Here is a 21,780-nt window from a genome sequence, read left to right as displayed (position 1 = left end):
AATGATTCAAGTGTTATAGGATTACAGGGTGGTGTGAAGGTGAAAAAGGAAAAAGAAAGAAAAGGGAAGAAAAGGAAAAACATTTTTTTTAAATTCTTGAATAGAGGTATTGTCAAGAAGAAGTAGTACTTTATAAAGTATCATAGAGATATATATTTTCTTTTTCATTTTCTTTTATTATAGTTTGATTTGCTTTAGATAAATTGTTGGAACTTTGATTATGTAATTTTTTTAATGCGAACATCTATTTGTTGAAGTTATTATGAGTGATTAACATAATCGAAAAGTTTTTAAATATTTTGTTTTTTTTTTTAATATTTTTTTTCTTTGATTTTTTTTTACATCTGTTCATGCGCAGTACTGTAGTAAGCGTGTATAATAAGCTTATTTACTGGTATTACCTTTGATTGATTTTTAAGACTTCTTTTGGTTTTTTTATTTATTTATTTATTTATTTATTTTTTTTTTTAAGTACCTGACTATTCTTACTTCTTATTAGTAGGTCTGAATGATAAATATAACTATAGTCTTAACTGCTCTTATACGTAGTGTATTTGCTGTTGGACTTTGTTTCCTTTTTTTTTTATTTTTTTTTTCTTAGGAAAGGGTGGGGGTGTCCTTTGGATACTTAATCATATTTTCCTTTTAATTTTTTTTTTAGATTATTTATTTAATTAACGTTATTAAATTATATATAATATATCTATAAATATATATATATTTTTTGTCCCTCTATTTTGACATTTGAAATGGATGTTAATTATCTAGGTGGTGAGGAACTAAAATATGAGTTACACATTCGAGGTCTCCCATTAACCGGTTCTTTCGCTCAAAAACGGACCAGTCTTCGTGAGTCCTTGCGGTTGGAACGAGAGAAACACATTGATCCTCCTAGTTCCACTGCCTTCGACACAGATAGTGAGCTTTGCCTTTGTCGCAGTAAATTAATATCTATTGAACGGGATATTAAGACTCTCGGAAAGGATTATTGTGATGGAGAATCCAAACGGATTAATACCCTCTTGTTGCATTTGTACCAGCGTATCAATCGAGTCCATGTTGTGTCAGAAGTAGAGTCGGTTTTAAAAAATGAGATTGTAAGTTCATGCACTAAACTTTTTGGTGATCTTAATCTTGCTTCTCAAGGTATCATGCCTTCTTGCTCTTATGCCAACAAACCACCAGCCATTACCGTAACAGGAGCCACTCCATCTCACGAATCCCATGAATCCTTAAATACAGGAGACAACTTAGTAGTTTCAAATGACTTAATTGTTTTGAGTGATGAGGAATCTACACCTGTTGAAGAACTTGAAGCGGAACGTGTTAATTCCAATGTTGCTGCCGCATCGACTTCACAATGCGAGGTTGCAGAGCAGTCGAACAATTTGAATAATTTCCAGTCTGGTACTTCTACGTCCTTTGCACATTCAGCTATTAATAGGGAGTTGCCTCAGATTGAATCTCATAGCGATGCAGTACCCTATGGGACTACTTCCAATCCGTCTTTGACACAACAGTCTAGACCTCCACTCCAGGATTTATTGGAGCTTGCTCAAAGCAGTTGTCCTTATTTTAATCCTCAGCAGAGAACGTCAAGTACATCTGAGTCAAGACCTTCCTATGGTCGTTTCATGCAGCGCGACGGATCCAGAGTCTTTCAGTCTTCCGGAAATGAACTTAATGCAAAGTCCTCAATATCTTCGAATCCTATATCACAACCTCCTGTAAGTCAAATTAACTGTTATCCAGTGAGTTCAGCAAATGAGTCTCAATCAATGAGTCGTCAATCACAAGTTCGTTTTGGACCCCCCGTGGTTCATGCATCTCCTCCAGCAAACTCCACAGCTCATGGAGACAACTTGTCCCAGTCCATACCAATCAACGACTTAGTTCGTCATTTGGAAGAAGTAAATTTTTCTCCGACGGACACATCGAATCGAACTTACGGGCGTGAGCCGAGACAACTATCGCATCCCTCATACCATACACATGATGTGTTTCGATGGAATATTAAGTTTAATGGACAGACTAGTGTTAACGACTTTCTAGAGAGAGTTGAGGAAATACGTTTATCTCGAGGTGTACTTAAGGAGCAGTTACTCCGGTCTGCACCAGAGTTGTTTACTGGCGATGCCCTTCTTTGGTATCGTACCAATAAATTTGCCAGTTGGGATGATTTAGTAACTAAATTGAAAGATTCCTTTCGGCCTTATGACTATGAATATGGTTTGTGGGATGAAATACGTAGGCGCACCCAAGGATCACAAGAACGCGTCCTTACGTTTATTGTCGCAATGGAGAGTCTATTTCGAAAACTTTCAGAAAGTCCCTCCGAATCAGTCAAACTTAATCTTATTCGTCGAAATTTACTTCCTTATATTCAAAGTAGGCTTGCTACCCATGAAATCCATGATCTTCACGAGTTGACTAGGTTAAGTCGAGCAATTGAAGAAACCGAAGCCAGAGTGCAGAGATTTGTCCCACCCCCCACAAACATTAGACAGCTATTAGAACCTGAACTTGCCTACAGAAAACCCAGTCATCACGTAGCGTCAATTGAGTCTTATTCAGAGCCTAGTGATGTTAAGCCGATTATTCCTAATAATCATTCGGCTTATTCAACTTCTATAGATGCAGTTTCTTCTGTTGTAACCTGCTGGAATTGCGGTGACAGCGGACATCGTTTTCGTAAATGTTCTAAGCCCAAAACGTTCTTTTGTTTCCGATGCGGAAAGAGAGACGTTAGTGCAAAGACTTGTCCAACATGCTCAAAAAACGAGGCATCGGCAAGAGCATAGGCCGTCCCTCTTGCCTATCTTTTGAATCGCAATCGGCCATTAGTCTATCCAAACATGTTCGTACTTCTGCCGTCCTTGATTTCGTCTTGGCACATGCCAAAGGTGATGAGCGTCCTTATCTGCACATAGACATTTTTGGAAAATCACTATTAGGTTTACTTGATAGTGGAGCATCTCGAACTATTATTGGTTCTGCCGGATGGTCTGTTTTGTCTACTTATTGCACCCTTAAACAATCTGGGGCCACTGAGTGCACTGTAGCCAATGGACAACAATGTTCAATAAAAGGAATTGTGACCTTACCTATGAGGCTTCGCACTCGCGTAGTCCTTATGGATGTTTTGGTTGTTCCCTCCCTACCCCATTCCTTGATCTTAGGTATTGATTTTTGGACTCGTATGGGGATCATACCTGACCTTAACACTGGGGAATGGCATTTCAAAGATGTTGCTCCATACTACTGTCACGAAACTGCCGCAATTCAATCCGTTGATACTCTGACTCCAACACAAAAAGAAACTCTCGATCGACTTATCGAGGATGTCTTTTCCAACATGAGTTCAACATTGGGTTGTACTAATTTGGTCAAGCTAGAAATCAGGACAAATTCAGCACCTATCAAACAGCGCTATTATCCTCTTTCCCGTGCCCTTCAAAAGGATGTCAATACTGAATTGGAACAAATGATTGCCAATGGTATTGTGGAACCATCTATTTCACCCTGGTCATCTCCAATAGTAATGGTTAAGAAAAAAAACTGGCGAATGGCGTTTTTGTGTCGATTATCGCGCTTTAAATCGTGTGACCATCAAAGACAGTTATCCCATACCTTTTGTTTCTGCCACTTTAGATAAATTAAGAGATGCCAAGTTCCTTAGTACGTTGGATATTAAGTCCGCGTATTGGCAAATACCTATTGCACCAGAATCTCGCCCTCTTACTGCATTTACAGTCCCTACTAGAGGACTTTTCCAATTTACCCGTATGCCCTTTGGGTTGACTAATGCCCCTGCAGTGTGGCAAAGACTGATCGATTCTGTTATTGGTGTTGACTTGGAGCCATACGTCTTCGTCTATCTTGACGACGTAATCATTTCCACCCCGTCGTTCGAGGAACATATTCGTGTTTTACGTGAGGTCATACAGAGGATCGTTAAGGCAGGTCTAACTCTTAACAGAGAGAAGTGTACCTTTTGTAAACCCGAGTTAAAATATTTGGGGTACATTGTTAATTCTTCCGGTCTACTGGTGGACCCCGATAAGATTGAAGCTATTCTGCGTATCCCAACCCCCAAGACTGTTACTGATATTAGAAGAATTGTTGGACTCGCATCTTGGTATCGGAGGTTTGTCCCTAATTTTTCCACGATAGTATCTCCCTTGACCTCATTGACCATGAAGAACGTAAAGTTTGTATGGAGTCCTGAATGTGAAAATGCTTTTAATACTATTAAAGAGAAACTGGTCAGCGCACCGGTTTTATCATGTCCAGATTTCCTGATCTTCCTTTTATTATCCAATGTGACGCTTCCGATTTTGGACTTGGAGCTGTCCTTTATCAGGTTCAAGGTGACGAAGAGCACGCTATTTGTTTCCTAAGTAGGTCTCTTACCAAAAACGAGCGTCGGTATAGCACAACAGAAAAGGAATGTTTGGCTGTCATTTTCGCCATCGAAAAACTCAGACCATATGTGGAAGGTAGCCATTTTACAGTGGTAACTGACCACTATAGTCTGAAGTGGCTTAATTCAATCAAAGATCCTGTTGGTCGCATTGCTCGATGGGCTGTAAGGCTACAACAGTACGATTTTGACATAGTTCATCGTAAGGGTAAAGACAACATCGTCCCCGATGCATTATCTCGTTCGGTACCAGTGGTAGATGAGGTAGCACCTTTGAATGACATGTCAACGAACGATTCTTCTTTCCTGATCGACAAGTGGTATTCCAGCATGCTAAAACGCGTTAAAGAGCAACCATCTAAGTACCCACTATGGTGGATTTCTAATAATAAGCTCTATAAGCGCACTAAGTCAAAATACCCCGCTTTAGATAATCCTGACGATGCTTGGTTGCAGATTGTACCACGAAATCAACGATCTGATGTCATAAAGGCACATCACGATCCTCCCACCTGTGGTCATCTTGGAGTGTTTAAGACTCTTTCCCGTATTTCACAGAAATATTACTGGCCAAATATGAAGTGTGACGTAGCTAGGTATATTGCCCGATGTCACACTTGCTTAAGGACTAAACCTCTTCAAAAAGTCTCTTCTGGCCACCTTCTTAGTCCACAACCAACCCTGACTAGACCTTGGCAAATCCTCAGTGTAGACCTTGTGGGTCCCTTGCCTCGTTCTCGTTCTGGATATTCCTTCGTATTGTCAGTATATGATTTGTTCAGTAAGTATCCTCTCTTCTTTCCTTTACGAGTGGCTACCGCCAGCAGTATATTAAAATGGCTCGAGGACCATGTACTTTTGGTTTACGGAATCCCTGATAGAATCATTGCCGACAATGGACCTCAGTTTCGTAGTGGGGCTTTCCAAAATAAAATGCAAGAGTATGGTATCCAAATACGTTATACTGCTAATTACCACCCGCAGGCTAACCCTGTAGAGCGTGTCCACCGTGTTCTAAAAACCATAATCTCAAGCTATGTTGATGAGGATCATAGGACGTGGGATCTAATTTTGGCTAAGGCAGGTTGTGCAATCCGATCAGCAAGACACGAAGTTACGGGTCTAACCCCAAACTTTGTAATTTTTGGTAGAGAACTTCGATTTCTGTGTCCCACCCCGACTTTAATTTCTCCATCTAACCCTAATGATTCCGATCCAACTTTGCGATCGAAAACATTGGAAAAGGTATTTGTCGATGTTCAGAAAAGACTGAAAAGGGCTTGCGAGCAACGTAGTAGGGGTTATAACTTACGGCATCGCGATGAGCGTTTTCAACTTGGTCAGGAGGTATGGCAGAGAAATTATGTTATCTCTAATGCTGCCAAAAACTTTACTTCAAAGTTCGCGCCTAAATATCTTGGGCCCTACAAGATCAGCAAAATTCTCTCTCCATGGTCCTACGAAGTTTCGGACTTGACAGGCCGCTGTCGTGGAGTTTGGCATGCTAAAGATTTAAAGGCACATCCACCTGATAATAACGTTCAAGATCAAATCTAATGTTAGTATCTAAGTTATAAGCCAGCGTAAATTAATTATTATAATAGATTCGTTTCTTTGTAGTTATTTTGAGGGTTCTTATAATGTTGTATTATATTAAGTATTTTCAAGTTAGGATTTCTTTTATTAGTTATTTAGTTAGATTAGTTTTTCTTTATTAGGGATTGAATTTCCATTGCAAGTTTCAGGTAAACTTCCTTTTCAGGAAGGAGGGGTGTGTTACAGGTTTAATCTCCAACAGATATATTAATTGATTTATTAATTTTTTTTTTTTACCAAGATAAAGTAAATCTCAACCATAGTTTCATAAAATAATTTATTTAAATATCATACATAAATATACATACTACACAGATATGATACCGTTAAGATGGTCCCTCCTAACATACCCGATCTGAAACGCAAGGAAAACCATTATTGGATGAGGAAAGTAAATAATAATATGGGATATTGTTTCATTGTTTTGTTGATTGAATAGAATTGGGAACTGCCATTGATTTTGCATTGATTTTACCTTGCAGGTCAATTTGGCCTATTTTAGATTTTAATGAATACTGAGCACTTATTAACTAATTGTTTATTTTGTTCAAATCATAAGGATCAATAGTGATAAGAATGTTAATGTCAATCTGGTCTGTCAGTTTTTTTTTTGTAAATTATTGTTGCTAAACCATGGCCTCAAAATATAGATTGCTCCATAGTTGCAAATTACTTAAACCAATGTTGGTACCAGATAATACCCAGTAGTTAAACCCAGCATGTCAACACCTAGGTACTTGACAGATAAATGCATTCCTTAAAATTTGGAGGGAACTGACAATCCTATTTTTAATAGATTCATTCTTTATCTGGTTCTAGAGTATGACAGATAGTTTCGCTTAATGCGGATGTGAAAAGGTAGACCCTATCTTAGCCTAATTTTTTTGTAGTTACTAGTATGTGCTAGGATAGCTTAATTGCTGATTTTCTAAGTAGGCCTAAGAGTTTATAGGGCTCCTTGTTTTTGTTGTGTTAAATAAACCCCAGAAAAGGCCACATTCCATCTTCGGTAAGTTAGCACATGTTACATGCCTAAGTCATTTTCCTATTTTTTTCATCTAATTAATTTCTTATTTGCATGCTTTTCGGTTTAACTCAAAAGAACATCAATGCATCCAACTTTTCAGAGAGCAATTTTATAAAATTTAACTTACTTACCCACACAAAAATGCCATAAAATTGACAGCCATGTCGAACCTCATGTGTGGTCCCCATTTTTAGGCCTTCCTGTACCTTCTGCTTATCCTCTGCTTCTGCTTTTGCTGCATTTTTGTTGTTACTGCTTCCACCTCACTTGCTACTCCACGTGTTACCACATCAAGTCGCTTGGATCATCACCTCCGGAACCTGCATTCCTTCCAATCGGCTACACCTAATACCGATTGCCCTCCACTACCTGCTAGACATTCTGGAAGCATCCTAACTGGTCGATCTGCTGCTGCCTCTTTTGACCCAAACGTATAGCTGCCAACAAAGGAGCCCCATTCAGATCAGGTGGGCCCTGCTACCAGTCGGAGAGACTCAGAATTTCAGGTAGCCCCTTTTTCTTTTTGGCTTGGTTCTTCAGGTATTCATTTATCGGTTCGTCGCAATTTATAGATTTTTTTTTTTTTGAATTAATATGTAGAAATGATCGCAGATTTTAAATTCAATTTAGCAAAATTGTTTATATAACCACCATCACTGATTTGGTTTGAAATTGGGAACTGAGTATATACGTATATGCGAGGTATTATCAGATGTACAATTGAATATGTATTAAGTGCTAAATTTTACTTTATTTTCTTTCTCATAATTTTAAATTTCATAATTATAACTTAAGTATTAGAGCATTACTGTCTTTGTATTTATTTTTTTTGAATTGAGCCAATTGAGGTTATAGATTAAATTAGTTGTCAATTATGACATTGATTTATCTTTCAATACTAAAGCTGGGCTTAACGATATAAAGCTGCGTTTTCTTTGCGTGCCCTAATAAAGGCTAATAATCATAACCCTGGAACCCACATTTAGGCATTGTGCGAGAAACAGTGCAATAATAAGTGGTTTAGAATTTACACCGATTTTAATGATTCCACTTTCAATAGCTTCCCCCACCCCTACTATCGTTCGTACGTCAATAATTCATAAACCAAAATTATAGCAAATTATCTAGGCTTACTAAAAATAATATTAAAAGTATAAGTTAATATTTAAGTTTTCAGAGAAAAAGACGTTTCTTTTATTTAATTTTTAGTTGCGCCCTCTTGCGGTGAAATACGGAACTTAAAAATAATTTCCAGAATTTTCTCATAGCCACTTTTATAATAATAAAAAAAAATCCATTGTTGCCAGATGTACAGGTCCTGAGATACAGCCGCTTACTTCGCTTATTTGGCCACCCGGTACATAAGAACTAAAAATAATAAAAACTATTTACCGCCAATAATTGAATCTGATAGTAAGATCTTAATTATCATAACTTTACATAGATGTCTACGTAAGAACCAATGAATCGACAAATTAATTAAGATTCTCCAATGACCGATGGTCAACGCGAATAAAACGTCTTAAGAGTAAATACTTAACTGTTATTAGTCATTAACGCTTTATACATTTCAAAAAGCAAATCTGGTTAAAAACTAGTAGCGTTAAGTATTCATCAAAGATTTTGTAGTTAAGACTAACCATTGCCGCAGTATCTTAATGTTACTTCCATTTTTGTTTTTGGGGATATTAATGATCTCATAAAATTTTTCAGTTCAGTTTTAAACATTTTAGGAGAAACACCCTTTGCACTTCTGTCTAATCTAACTTCTCGCACATATTACTCAGGTTTGTTAATCACAATTAAGTTTTTTTATTCTTAATATATAGTCTATAATTAAATGAACATCGGCACGAACACTGAGAACCATTTTCACTAGTGTTCTGGTCAATGAAGTTAAAAATATCTATTAATTTCATTATTGGTAAGTTTAGTGGCGACAAGTTCTTTCCCCTAGAAAACTAGTTGAAGGTAATTAACACTTTAAGTAAGTTTTCTGAAGGTATCAACAAAATGTCTTAAATTGCTCAATCAGTTAACTAAAATTATTTGTATATCATAATTGACATTGTATTCAAATGCTTACAGCTGTCGATCCTGTATCTTATGTGTCTACTGCAACGAAAAATGTCGAGCGCATTCATGGGACGAGTACCACAAATGGGAATGTAAAGGAATGCAAGCGAATATATGGTATGACCTCGGAATAGCATTTCCAGCATTTAAGGCCGTACTAAAGGGTGTAAAATCAGGATTTAAGTGTATCAAAGGCGGACCTGAGGAAGATCTCAAACGGTTTGGTAGTAAGGAAGATAATTATCCGTATTTTAATAGACTGGTGTCCAATATATATAAAAGTAAAAATGCTGCTCCATATATTGTGGTACATATCGGTGTTATACATAAGTTTTCAAAATGGCTGCAATATTATTATTTTTAGATGGCAGCCATAGTAGTAAACTATCTTAAAAACTACACGAATTTCTTTACGTGGTTTCTCCAGCAAAAGAATTGTCCAAAAAACGAAAGTACTGATTTGATAACGTACGTAGGAGGCCTAATTACGAAACATATTGCTCAATTATCATGCAATTCAAGTATTATAGAGCATTGGAGTTATTCTTCAACTGATTTATTATTTCCTGACATTTTGATCACCATTGCCTGTGGGATGTTCCCTTCTGTTAGTATTATGAATCATTCGTGTAGGCCTAACGTAACAAATTTGTAAGTACATTATATTCTCAAAAAACTTTATAATTATAAACTTTAAAATTTTAATAAAACTTTAAAATAGAGTTTAAATTTAAAAAAACCACATATTGGTACGTACTTTATCAGGTATAACTGAATAATTTATTTTTAATTTAATATTGAAAGTTTTCTCATTCTTAATAGCTTTATTAATAGTTTTTTTAACAAAATTTACTTATAATAATTGATAAAACATAATCTTCATATCTGTAAATGCCTGTTAAACCATACAAATTATTCTTATTTTTGTAAAATGTAGATCTGATATCTCTCCCAATAATTTTTGTAGAAATTCTATTTTCCTTATATTGAAAACAAAAAGTTTAAGACAGCAAAAAAGAAGATTTAAAAAAGTCAACACTATGATTGGAATTTTTATTATTGGAAATTTTAGTTTCATCTGTGATACGCTGGTCGTAAAGGCTCTGGAAGATATTCCAGAAAGGGACGAAGTTTTTAATTGTTACGGAATCGACTATAGGGGCATGAGCAGACATCAAAGGCAAGTGGCATGTAGAAGTCTATATCACTTCGAGTGCAAGTGTGTTATATGCAGTGATCAGTCTAAAGAAGTGGTAAGTGTTTAAAAATTATCTATATTCTAGAAAACTTTTTTTTCTTTAATATGCTGGATTGAAAGAGTTAAAGAGGTTTAATAGATAAGTGATAACGCTATGGTATGTGCCTGGATTTGATTAATTCTTCTACTTTAACGTTTCAGACGTAAAAGATGATTAATGAAAACATAGTTTAATTTCTTTCAATTTTTGATTAATTTTTCACTTCTTCATTTACCACCCTAATTCAAATAATTGAATAAGAAGTATTTTTACGTGACCATGCTTTGTGATTTTATTTAAGGAACTTATATACATACTAAGTGTTGAGCAAGTTGCGGACGCCCTTAATAATTCGTAAATGCGTCCTTTTATCAAATAAAAATTATAGATCTCTTTCAGATATATATTTAACAGATCAAACGAACTTACCTAAGTGAAGCCTTGTCGAAGTAAATAAGTAGAACAGGTAGTATCTCCGATGGCATCGAGTCTCACACAAATTCAAAGCAAATAAAAAACCCTCCCGGTCCTGCATACCTAAATCCATTGCATACCTTCAGAGCTTCTTCAAAGCTACATTGTTGCAACCAAGGGAAATAAATAATAGGGTAGGGAAGGGACTTATTTACTTCGACAAGGCTTCATATAATCCAGATCGAACTTCACTTAGGTAAGTTCGTTTGATCTGTTAATTATATTTTTGCCTTGTCTCGTAAATAAGTAGAACAGGTAGCTATTTAAAGCAAGTTGCAACAATTTTCATTGGAAACATGTCATATTAATAATAATTAAACAACATAACGAACAGAATAACGAGAAAAAATAATATTAGACACACACTTAGAATTGGTACATAAAACATTAATTCTAAGGATGGCAACAACATAATATGATTATACATTTATTTTTCAAGATAACTTATATCTTAATAAAAATGTACCTACTTAATATGACAAATAACAAATCTGGAAAATATTTTCCTATACTAACATTAGAAACAAGAAACTTAAAGATAAAAACTCGTCATAATACTAACAACTAAGAACAGTCGTTGCAAAATTGTCTTTTTGAAGCAAAGGTCTGTTATAATGATTGGCAAAAACAGAGGATTTCTCCGACCAGCCAGCTGCAAGCCGAATAGAGTCATAAGATACTCCCTTTCGCGCAGCTGCAGACGTCGCAGCATGGCGAGTACTATGAGCTGTGAATTGCTTCGTATCCAACCCACTCTTCTTTAGAATCACCTTTAACCATCTAGAAATTGTTTGAGAAGTGACATCTCTATGAGGTTTCTTAACGGTAATAAAAAGATTTTTTGACGTCTGTCTTAAATTCTTGGTTTTATTTAAATACTCAATTAAGGTTCTAGCTGGACAAATTTTCTTATCTTGATTAAGGAAAGGCAAAAGAAGAGTAGTTCGAATGCGACCTTTGGCTGAAGTTTTAAGTTTTTTAGGTATTTTAACCTCAACTTTGTTTTCATCTATAATAATATTTTCAACTTCTATGTTGGCTAAAGTCTGTACTCTTTGACCAGTAGCCAAGGCAATAAGGACTAAATGAATTTAAAGACGTATAAGTAGCTCCATTTTTAAATTGAGTAGTGAAAAATTTTAAAATATCTGGGACAGAGGCTGAATAAACATTAATGTTTCGAGATTTTTTAAATTGCCACCACAGTTTAAGAGCTGAATTATATTGTTGAATTGTAGAGGTAGTAATGGAGGCCAAGCAAATTTCTAAAGCTTCTTCAGGTATTGAACCAGCTCTCAGGGCTTGGAGGATAACACTCCTGCCACCAGGGAAATTTTTCGCCAAAGTGGATGAGGCACGTTCCTAAAAGAAAGTAAACGTTCGTCAGCCTCGAAAACTAAAGGTGTTGATTCTAATAATGATGTAAAAAGTGGGTACCATGGCTGGGATGTCTAGAAGGGCACAACGACAATTCCTCTAGCTTTTTCCTCTTTTATTTTGTGCAAAGCACGAAGAATAACAGAAAATGGTGGAAAAGCATAAAAGAAAAACTTGTTCCGTTTTATCGTAAAGGCGTCCACTGCTATGCATTCTGAACCTCGCAACCATGATAGAAGCTTTTTGCATTTAGCGTTCATTTTTGAAGCAAAGAGATCAACTTCTGGTTTCCCAAAAGTGGATATTATATATTTAAACACCAAGTTGCTTATTTTCCATTCGGTTTCTTTGGATAATTTAAGTCTAGATTGTGCATCTGCTTCAAAATTGTCTTTAGACTTTATATAACTGGCATATAAATAGATATTTTTACCCTCGCACCATTGCCAAATAATACGAGATAATTTATTTAGGGATTGGTGCTGTACACTTCCCATCTTATTAATATAAGCCATGGCAGTTGTATTGTCAACTCGGAATAATATATTGCAATCTGAAGCATTTTCAGCAAAATGTTTAAAAACCAAATAAACATCTTTTAGCTCTAAATAATTTTTATGATAAGTTTTTTCTCTTTCGGTCGAGAAACCATGTTTTCTTTTCCCATTACAATATCCCCCCCAACCAGTATTCGAAGCATCAGAAAAAACTTCCATACAATAAGAATCTTTTTTAATCGCATTATTAGCTGTAGATAAATTTGTTAGCCACCAATTAAAATCTACTTTGAGTATAGAAGATATTTCCATTTTTGCATTAAAATTGCCTGCAGATTTTTTTTTTTTTTACCTTTAAGTTACCAAAAACATAGGTACTTTAAACATTAAATTATGTTGTCACCAAAAACAACAAGTATGTATGTTGCCAAAAACATACAATTTAAAATGTACGAATAATAATATTATTTCCCTTATTCGACAATTTCGAGAATTTGAAAATTTTCGTAGCAATTTTAAAACTTTTAAATTTTTTTCTTTAGGTAGCGAAACAGTCATTGTTGTAGAATTATATAAAAATCCTAAATATCGAACACAAGTTGAGGGACATAATACACTTTTTTTTTTGTAATTAACAATAAAACCCAAGTTTTGTAATAATTTGATAGTCGACATGATATTATTATGGGACTCCTTTTGGGAATTACCAAATAGCAAAAAATCGTCTACAAATAGTACACATGTTTGATTTCTGCTCCTTAAATAGGCTAGTATTGGTTTCATTATCTTGGTGAATACTAAGGGAGCAGAGTTTAAACCAAAGGGTAGACAATTGATTTTTACATGGTGTTACTTTACTAATAGCTCCAATTTTTAAAAGGTCTTCAATAGACGAATTAATGGAACTTTTTTAAGAAACAGACCATTTACTATTTTTTTAAAAACCTTATTTTTGAATAGATTTTTTAATAAAAGGCAACCTATAACCTTGAATATATGATAAAATAAATTTGTCATTAGTACCTTCATGCCACTTATTTACAAAATATTTTAATCTACCGGCATATACACTACCCAGCAAGGGGTTGCTTTACTGTCCACGTCGACGGAACCTCTCCATCTGTGTTTTGGGCAGTTCCTTCGGTTTCCTTTCCGTCCGTTGATCTGGATGGTTCTTCTGCTGTTGGCGTTGGTAGGGATAAGGTCTCTTGTAATATTGTCCAGCTCGGGTGCTCCCCTGCAACTGAGCTGGACCCCTGGAGATTAAATGAGTGCGACTGACAGGTTTCTTAGCAGTTTTCGGCTTAACCTGCTTAAGTTCCTCGCCTGATTTTTCCAGGTTTTTTTGCAGCCTTCACTCGTTCTTCCAATGCTTGACCAAACAAAAAATTATCAGTAGGCGCAGCAGAGAGCGTATCTTTTAGATCCTTACTCAAATTTATAGAAATAAGATCTTTGCGTGTCATGGTGTCAAGATGGTGTAGATGACACAATAGGCGGCCAGCATTACTTAGGTATTGCATATATACGTTGTTGCCCCCCCCCCCCCCCTTCTTCAGCTAGCATCAAAGTTAAGGCTTGGGAAATTGCTGATATGCTTGCAGCCACAAACTGCTGTTTTCGCACCAGGCGCTCATCTCTGCGGAGTATTTGAGCAGTTAAGGCTGCCTTAACCTCAGGATTTAACTGAGATACTTCCAGAAACTTAAAATTTTCGGGTATTATATGTTTTTGGAGAAGAACTTGAATATTCTCCTCACTTAAACCATTCTGTAAAATATTACTCCAGCGAGGGACTACTGCCTCATAAATTGGAGGTCCTAAGACGGTCTTATTTATTGGCTCATCGCCAAGTATCTGCAAAACCTCAGAACTCAAAGATTTTTCTTTTGCTTCCTCTGATTGCACGATCGGGGGCTGAGGATTATTTTCTTGCTGTTCAGAATCACCTGAAGCAATAAAACAGACATGTCAATTTCTAATTTGTATTAAAACAGAATCAGAACAATAAGCATATTAAAGTGTTATCAAAAACACATAATATCATGTCTCGAACAACAAATTCATGTAGGTTGTACAAAAAATATGTGGCCAAAAACATAATTTTAAAATTAAGTTTATTTTTTCACTAAAAATAAACAAAGGTACAGGCATGTCCCCAAAAACACACTAAAAATATTCCGTTGCCACCAAAAACAACAAATATATATATGTACTTATGTTACCAAAAACATAGGTACTTTAAACATTAAATTATGTTGTCACCAAAAACAACAAGTATGTATGTTGCCAAAAACATACAATTTAAAATGTACGTCACCAAAAACGTACAATTTAGTACTTACTGTTTAACTGGTGGACATCCACCCTAACTGTTTCACAAACAGAGTGGCGAGGCGACAAATCACTATCATACGGTGAAGAATATGTACTGGGTTCTCCGGCATCACCGCCTCTAGAGCTCCCCATACTCTCCAAACGTCGCCTTTTTTCCCGACTATTAATTTCATCTAATTGTCGTCGGCCAATCGTTTTTCTAAACGCCGATTTTTCCGTTCTCTAGATCGACTACGAGAATGTTGTCGTTTACGGCTGTGCTTAGGCATATTAACCTATTTATTTAATGAACAATGAACAACACGGTAGCACGGTACAAAATAAAAATCGATAATTTCGAAAAGCGGAGTGCTACATATGGTCGACTCGACACACAAACGAAGACTGAAGGTATGCAATGGATTTAGGTATGCAGGACCGGGGGGGTTTTTTATTTGCTTTGGATTTGTGTTTTTCGAGTTTTGCTTGAGTCTCGATGCGATCGGAGATACTACCTGTTCTACTTATTTACGAGACAAGGCTGAAATATAATAGGAAGATACCTTTGCATATACAGGAGGCATCACAACAGTAGTAGAGACCAAAGTTCCCTTTTTTAAATGGAATGGTATATTTTCATATGCATTTTTCGATTCTTCGTAAAACTAAACCCAGAGAAAGTGATCTAGACTCTCACGAGATGTGTTTCTTGCTGGTCCTTCAATTTCAACTCTTTTGCCAATCCAACGATTTGGAAAAGTCGTATCTAGGAATCCTCTTATATTAACTCCGAAATCCTGCAGCAAAAAGAATCATTATTCGATTGTGAATTTTTTCCACACGGTGTTTAAAAGTTTAGAGAAAAATTCAACTTTTTATTAACCGCTGTTTAACACAAATCAGCTGGAAATTTTTGTAGCTTCGATATGAAAAAAATTGTTCTTAATTTTAGATGACCAGCTCAATTGTAGTAAACAAATTGTAATTTGAAAATAATTTAGTTTAAAATATATATTTTTTTAAAGCCGTGTCGTTACTTAAACTAATATTTTTGCAGGAAATGTTAGATAGCTATATCTGTCCGAAATGCAAAGGTCTAGTCCCAGAAATTGCCAACGTCTCATGCATATTTTGTGTCGGTTGCGGAGAAGAATACTCCTTACCACCTTTCAGAAAAGTGAACAAGGTGGCTCAGAAATATTTAGAAAGTGACGATGGTAATCAGTTGGAAATTCTTATAAAATGCTTGAAAATTCGCGAGAAAATATTGTATAAGCATCATAAGGATTTTGAAGAGGTCTATTATAGGCTTTATAGTTATTACGTAGAAGTTGGTGAGTCGACGTCCTAGTTTTGAAATATTTTTTTTGCTATGGCCATTTTACAGGTGACGCCGAAAATATGTTTAAATATTTTCATTTATGGCTTGAAAATGAAAAAGCGAGACGCGGGGAGAATTCTAGAGGTATAGGAACGAAATTATATGAGGCAGCTCTAGCAATTTTGCATTGTTTACAAAGTGGACACCCCAAAAATTGTAATCTTAAGTAAGTAAAATTATTTTTAGTAAAAAAGATAGTGTATATTAAAAATCCATAAGGTATTATATATAACAAATTTTTTAGGTCGTTTTTACAAAACGTTGAACATATGATAAGAGAAGCGAAAGCGGTTTTAAATTTGTATTATCCGGCTTACATCACGAATAGACTGAGTAGAAAGATACAGTTTATATCGAATAAATAGAGAAAAACTAAATTTTTATATAACATGTGTTACTGTGTAAATGAATATATTAATATCATTTATTAATATTTATTGTGTGATTTCAAATGAGATGAAAACTTGTAAACAAACGACCCACTTGTTTTAACTGTTATTTAATTATCCTTCCAAAAATATAAACCTATTTTTTAGTAGTGTTAAAAAAATCATCAAAAAAGATTTCAACTAGTTAACATATGTAGGTGGCAATAAAACAAAAATAAATAAAATAAATTATTAAATAAATCATTAAATTAATGAAGCTATTTGATACTAATAAACCAACCGGTTCTTAAATTTCAGTAACTTAAACAAGAAACCAATCATATTCTCAGTGGGCCAGTTATGTATACTGAGAATTGGATCGATTCCTTGAGTATTTTATTTCTAGGTACTACCTAGTAAAATTATCTAACTTAAAAAACAAAATATACACATTCGTTTATCTTTTTTCTATAAAAAATCATAACTACAGTCATTAAAAAGATGGTATCCCTATAAAAGGAAGAATTATATCCAAATAATAACATATATTAATTAATAGGAGTTGTACGCAACGAACAATGCAGGAAGGACAATTTATAATGAACATATTTAAATTTTCTTTAACATATTTTTAATCTCGTTTCCTTTAATAGTAAGACGACAAATTAAAGAGTTGTATCAATGTATGGTATTGTAAATAAGTGACATTTTAAACAAAGCTGTTCGATTTATCTTTCTGATGAATAAAAAACCATACACTACATTATATTAATAAAAGTTAGAAAGAACAAGAGAGTCATAAAAACTTTAAATGCTTGCGGTATCTTAAATCACTATTACCCATGATTCCCAAATTCTTAGTACTATGAACATCAGGCTTTGTGCCATCCAAAATAATTGCAATATTGTCCTTGGTTATATCAATTTTATTTATATTCAAAAAAATCATGTAGGGCTTGGAGATGCAGTCAAATTACCAAACAATAATAGATCAGTCATTAATCAGTTGAGCCGCTAAAACTATTTTCATTTAAAATTTAAAAAGTACCTGGCAAAATTTGGGCGTCTTGAGATTGTCCGATTGCGTTCATTTGTTCCAAGTTCGAACATTTTAACAATCACAATGTTCATTGCTTCGATCAAGACCTCGTTTTTGAGGCCAAAAGTGGGCATCAAAAATGGTAAATCTTGGCTATCGTAAAAGCTACGACCTTGGATGGTCCCGTTGGATTCAGAACGACGAAACTAAGACAAAACCGTTAAAATTTTCCCGATAGCTCTCATAGAAGCCGAGATATCGGCCTTCAAAGTTTGGGTTTTTTCATTTTTCGGGTATAACCCACCGTTTGGATTTTTTTCAGAAAAATTGTTTTTTTTTCGAATTCGAACTCACTATACCAGCGGATTGTTTTCATCAAGTAGATCACGAAAATACCGGGTTATAAGGGAATCCGAGCAGAACTAAAAAATAGAGAATTTTTTTCGACCTCGTTTTTGAGGCCAAAAATGGGCATCAAAAATGCCATATCTCGGCTATCGTAAAAGCTACAACCTTGCGGATGGTCCCGTTGGATTCAGAACGATGAAACTAAGACAAAACTGTTAAAATTTTCCCGATAGCTCCCATAGAAGCCGAGATATCGGCCTTCAAAATTTGGGTTTTTTCATTTTCCGGGTATACCCCCCCCGTTTGGATTTTTTTCAGAAAATTTTTGTTTTCGAATTCGAACTAACTATACCAACGGATTGTTCTCATCAAGTAGATTACGAAAATACCGGGTTATAGGGAATCCGAGCAGAACTAAGAAATCGAGTATTTTTTCGACCTCATTTTTGAGGCCAAAAATGGGCATCAAAAATGCCATATCTCGGCTATCGTAAAAACTACGACCTTGCGGATGGTCCTGTTGGATTCAAAACGACGAAACTAAGACAAAACCGTTGAAATTTTCCCGATAGCTCCCATAGAAGCCGAGATATCGAACTTCGAAGTTTGGGTTTTTCATTTTTCGGGTATAACCCCCCGTTTGGATTTTTTTCAGAAAAATTTTTTTTTGTCGAATTGGAACTAATTATACCAGCGGATTGTTCTCATCAAGGAGATTACGAAAATACCGGGTTATAAGGTAATCCGAGCAGAACTAAGAAATCGAGTATTTTTTCGACCTCGTTTTTGAGGCCAAAAATGGGCATCAAAAATGCCATATCTCGGCTATCGTAAAAACTACGACCTTGCGGATGGTCTCTTTGGATTCAAAACGACGAAACTAAGACAAAACCGTTGAAATTTTTCCGATAGCTCCCATAGAAGCCGAGATATCGGCCTTCAAAGTTTGGGTTTTTCATTTTTCGGGTATACCCCCCCGTTAGGATTTTTTTCTGAATTTTTTTTTTTTTAGAATTCGAACTAACTATACCAGCGGATTGTTCTCATCAAGTAGATCACGAAAATACCGGGTTATAAGGGAATCTGAGCAGAACTAAGAAATCGAGTATTTTTTCGACCTCGTTTTTGAGGCCAAAAATGGGCATCAAAAATGCCATATCTCGGCTATCGTAAAAGCTACGACCTTGCGCATGGTCTCTTTGGATTCAAAACGACAAAACTAAGACAAAACCGTTGGAATTTTCCCGATAGCTCCCATAGAAGCCGAGATATCGGCCTTCAAAGTTTGGGTTTTTTCATTTTTCGGGTATACCCCCCGTTTGGATTTTTTTCAGAAAAATTTTTTTTTTTCGAATTGGAACTAACTATACCAGCGGATTGTTCTCATCAAGGAGATTACGAAAATACCGGGTTATAAGGGAATCCGAGCAGAACTAAGAAATCGAGTATTTTTTCGACCTCGTTTTTGAGGCCAAAAATGGGCATCAAAAATGCCATATCTCGGCTATCGTAAAAGCTACGACCTTGCGGATGGTCTCTTTGGATTCAAAACGACGAAACTAAGACAAAACCGTTGAAATTTTTCCGATAGCTCCCATATAAGCCGAGATATCGGCCTTCAAAGTTTGGGGTTTTCATTTTTCGGGTATACCCCCCCGTTTGGATTTTTTTCTGAATTTTTTTTTTTTCGAATTCGAACTAACTATACCAGCGAATTGTTCTCATCAAGGAGATTACGAAAATACCGGGTTATAAGGTAATCCGAGCAGAACTAAGAAATCGAGTATTTTTTCGACCTCGTTTTTGAGGCCAAAAATGGGCATCAAAAATGCCATATCTCGGCTATCGTACAAACTACGACCTTGCGGATGGTCTCTTTGGATTCAAAACGACGAAACTAAGACAAAACCGTTGAAATTTTCCCGATAGCTCCCATAGAAGCCGAGATATCGAACTTCGAAGTTTGGGTTTTTCATTTTTCGGGTATAACCCCCCGTTTGGATTTTTTTCAGAAAAAAATTTTTTTTTCGAATTGGAACTAACTATACCAGCGGATTGTTCTCATCAAGTAGATTACGAAAATACCAGTTTGAAAGGGAATCCGAGCAGAACTAAGAAATCGAGTATTTTTTCGACCTCGTTTTTGAGGCTAAAAATGGGCATCAAAATGCCATATCTCGGCTATCGTAAAAGCTGCGACCTTGCGGATGGTCTCTTTGGATTCAAAACGACAAAACTAAGACAAAACCGTTGACATTTTTCCGATAGCTCCCATAGAAGCCGAGATATCGGCCTTCAAAGTTTGGGTTTTTTCATTTTTCGGGTATAACCCTCTGTTTGGATTTTTTTCAGAAAATTTTTTTTTTTCGAATTGGAACTAACTATACCAGCGGATTGTTCTGATCAAGGAGATTACGAAAATACCGGGTTATAAGGGAATCCGAGCAGAACTAAGAAATCGAGTATTTTTTCGACCTCGTTTTTGAGGCCAAAAATGGGCATCAAAAATGCCATATCTCGGCTATCGTAAAAGCTGCGACCTGGATCAAGTCGCGCAATACTGCGAATTGGATCTAACTATACCAGCGGATTGTTCTCATCAAGGAGATTACGAAAATACCGGGTTATAAGGTAATCCGAGCAGAACTAAGAAATCGAGTATTTTTTCGACCTCGTTTTTGAGGCCAAAAATGGGCATCAAAAATGCCATATCTCGGCTATCGTAAAAGCTACGACCTTGCGGATGGTCTCTTTGGATTCAAAACGACGAAACTAAGACAAAACCGTTGAAATTTTCCCGATAGCTCCCATAGAAGCCGAGATATCGAACTTCGAAGTTTGGGTTTTTCATTTTTCGGGTATACCCCCCCGTTTGGATTTTTTTCAGAAAAAATTTTTTTTTTCGAATTCGAACTAACTATACCAGCGAATTGTTCTCATCAAGTAGATTACGAAAATACCGGGTTATAAGGGAATCCGAGCAGAACTAAGAAATCGAGTATTTTTTCGACCTCGTTTTTGAGGCCAAAAATGGGCATCAAAAATGCCATATCTCGGCTATCGTAAAAACTACGACCTTGCGGATGGTCTCTTTGGATTCAAAACGACGAAACTAAGACAAAACCGTTGAAATTTTCCCGATAGCTCCCATAGAAGCCGAGATATCGGCCTTCAAAGTTTGGGTTTTTTCATTTTTCGGGTACACCCCCTGTTAGGTTCCACCCTGTTTGATTAGGGATTACGTCGGGTGTTCGACTTGTAGACAGAAAAAGAAAGTCGTGTAATTGGTTACGAGAAATTAATTTATTCTCCTAAACTTTAACTGGTTAATCGCGGCAATCTCTGATTTTACACTTTACTTTATATACAACTATTTATATTTTATGGATTTTTAGAAAAGAGCGCGGAGCCCGATACATGTCTAATATGCAACCACCTGGTCTAACATATCGCAAAGACTACTCTCCAACGACTGTTTTAAAGGCGAAAACCGAAATTCAGACTCGTTACAACTATTATTTTTTGCATGCCCTACTTCTTTTTTATTACAGGCGGCTCGAACTTATCGCGGGAACCGATCCTTTGACGGCGCGTATTTTTCAGCGCTTTCCGGGTACGAA

General features: G+C 35.8%; 1 protein-coding gene and 1 long non-coding RNA gene across 2 annotated transcripts; both read left to right on the top strand.

Moving 5' to 3' along the window:
• Positions 1-6,473: 6,473 nt before the first annotated feature.
• LOC126749810 (uncharacterized) lies at positions 6,474-7,374 on the top strand. The gene is made up of 2 exons (XR_007665374.1): positions 6,474-7,028; positions 7,241-7,374. It is a non-coding gene; the product is annotated as an uncharacterized LOC126749810 (long non-coding RNA).
• Positions 7,375-9,140: 1,766 nt separating this feature from the next.
• On the top strand, positions 9,141-16,838 carry LOC126749809 (SET and MYND domain-containing protein 4-like). Its single transcript, XM_050459481.1, has 6 exons — positions 9,141-9,429; positions 9,487-9,773; positions 10,195-10,375; positions 16,082-16,358; positions 16,412-16,571; positions 16,650-16,838. The coding sequence occupies exons 1-6, from the start codon at positions 9,223-9,225 to the stop codon at positions 16,768-16,770; spliced, it is 1,233 nt and encodes a 410-aa protein (XP_050315438.1). The 5' UTR covers positions 9,141-9,222; the 3' UTR covers positions 16,771-16,838.
• The last annotated feature ends 4,942 nt before the right edge of the window (positions 16,839-21,780 follow it).

This window comes from Anthonomus grandis, unplaced genomic scaffold, assembly GCF_022605725.1.
Source record: "Anthonomus grandis grandis unplaced genomic scaffold, icAntGran1.3 ctg00000851.1, whole genome shotgun sequence".
In the NCBI taxonomy this organism is placed as follows: domain Eukaryota; kingdom Metazoa; phylum Arthropoda; class Insecta; order Coleoptera; family Curculionidae; genus Anthonomus; species Anthonomus grandis.
Note: the sequence above shows the minus strand (reverse complement) of the source record. Positions and strands in the feature narration are given on the sequence as shown.

What these genes read in the sequence shown, in the direction of transcription:
- LOC126749809 (XM_050459481.1), top strand. Translation starts at nt 9,223, where the DNA reads ATGCAAGCGAATATATGGTATGACCTCGGAATAGCATTTCCAGCATTT. An exon ending in AGGCCTAACGTAACAAATTT is followed by an intron (nt 9,774 to 10,194) that starts GTAAGTACATTA and finishes TGGAAATTTTAG; the next exon opens with TTTCATCTGTGATACGCTGG. An exon ending in GTGATCAGTCTAAAGAAGTG is followed by an intron (nt 10,376 to 16,081) that starts GTAAGTGTTTAA and finishes ATATTTTTGCAG; the next exon opens with GAAATGTTAGATAGCTATAT.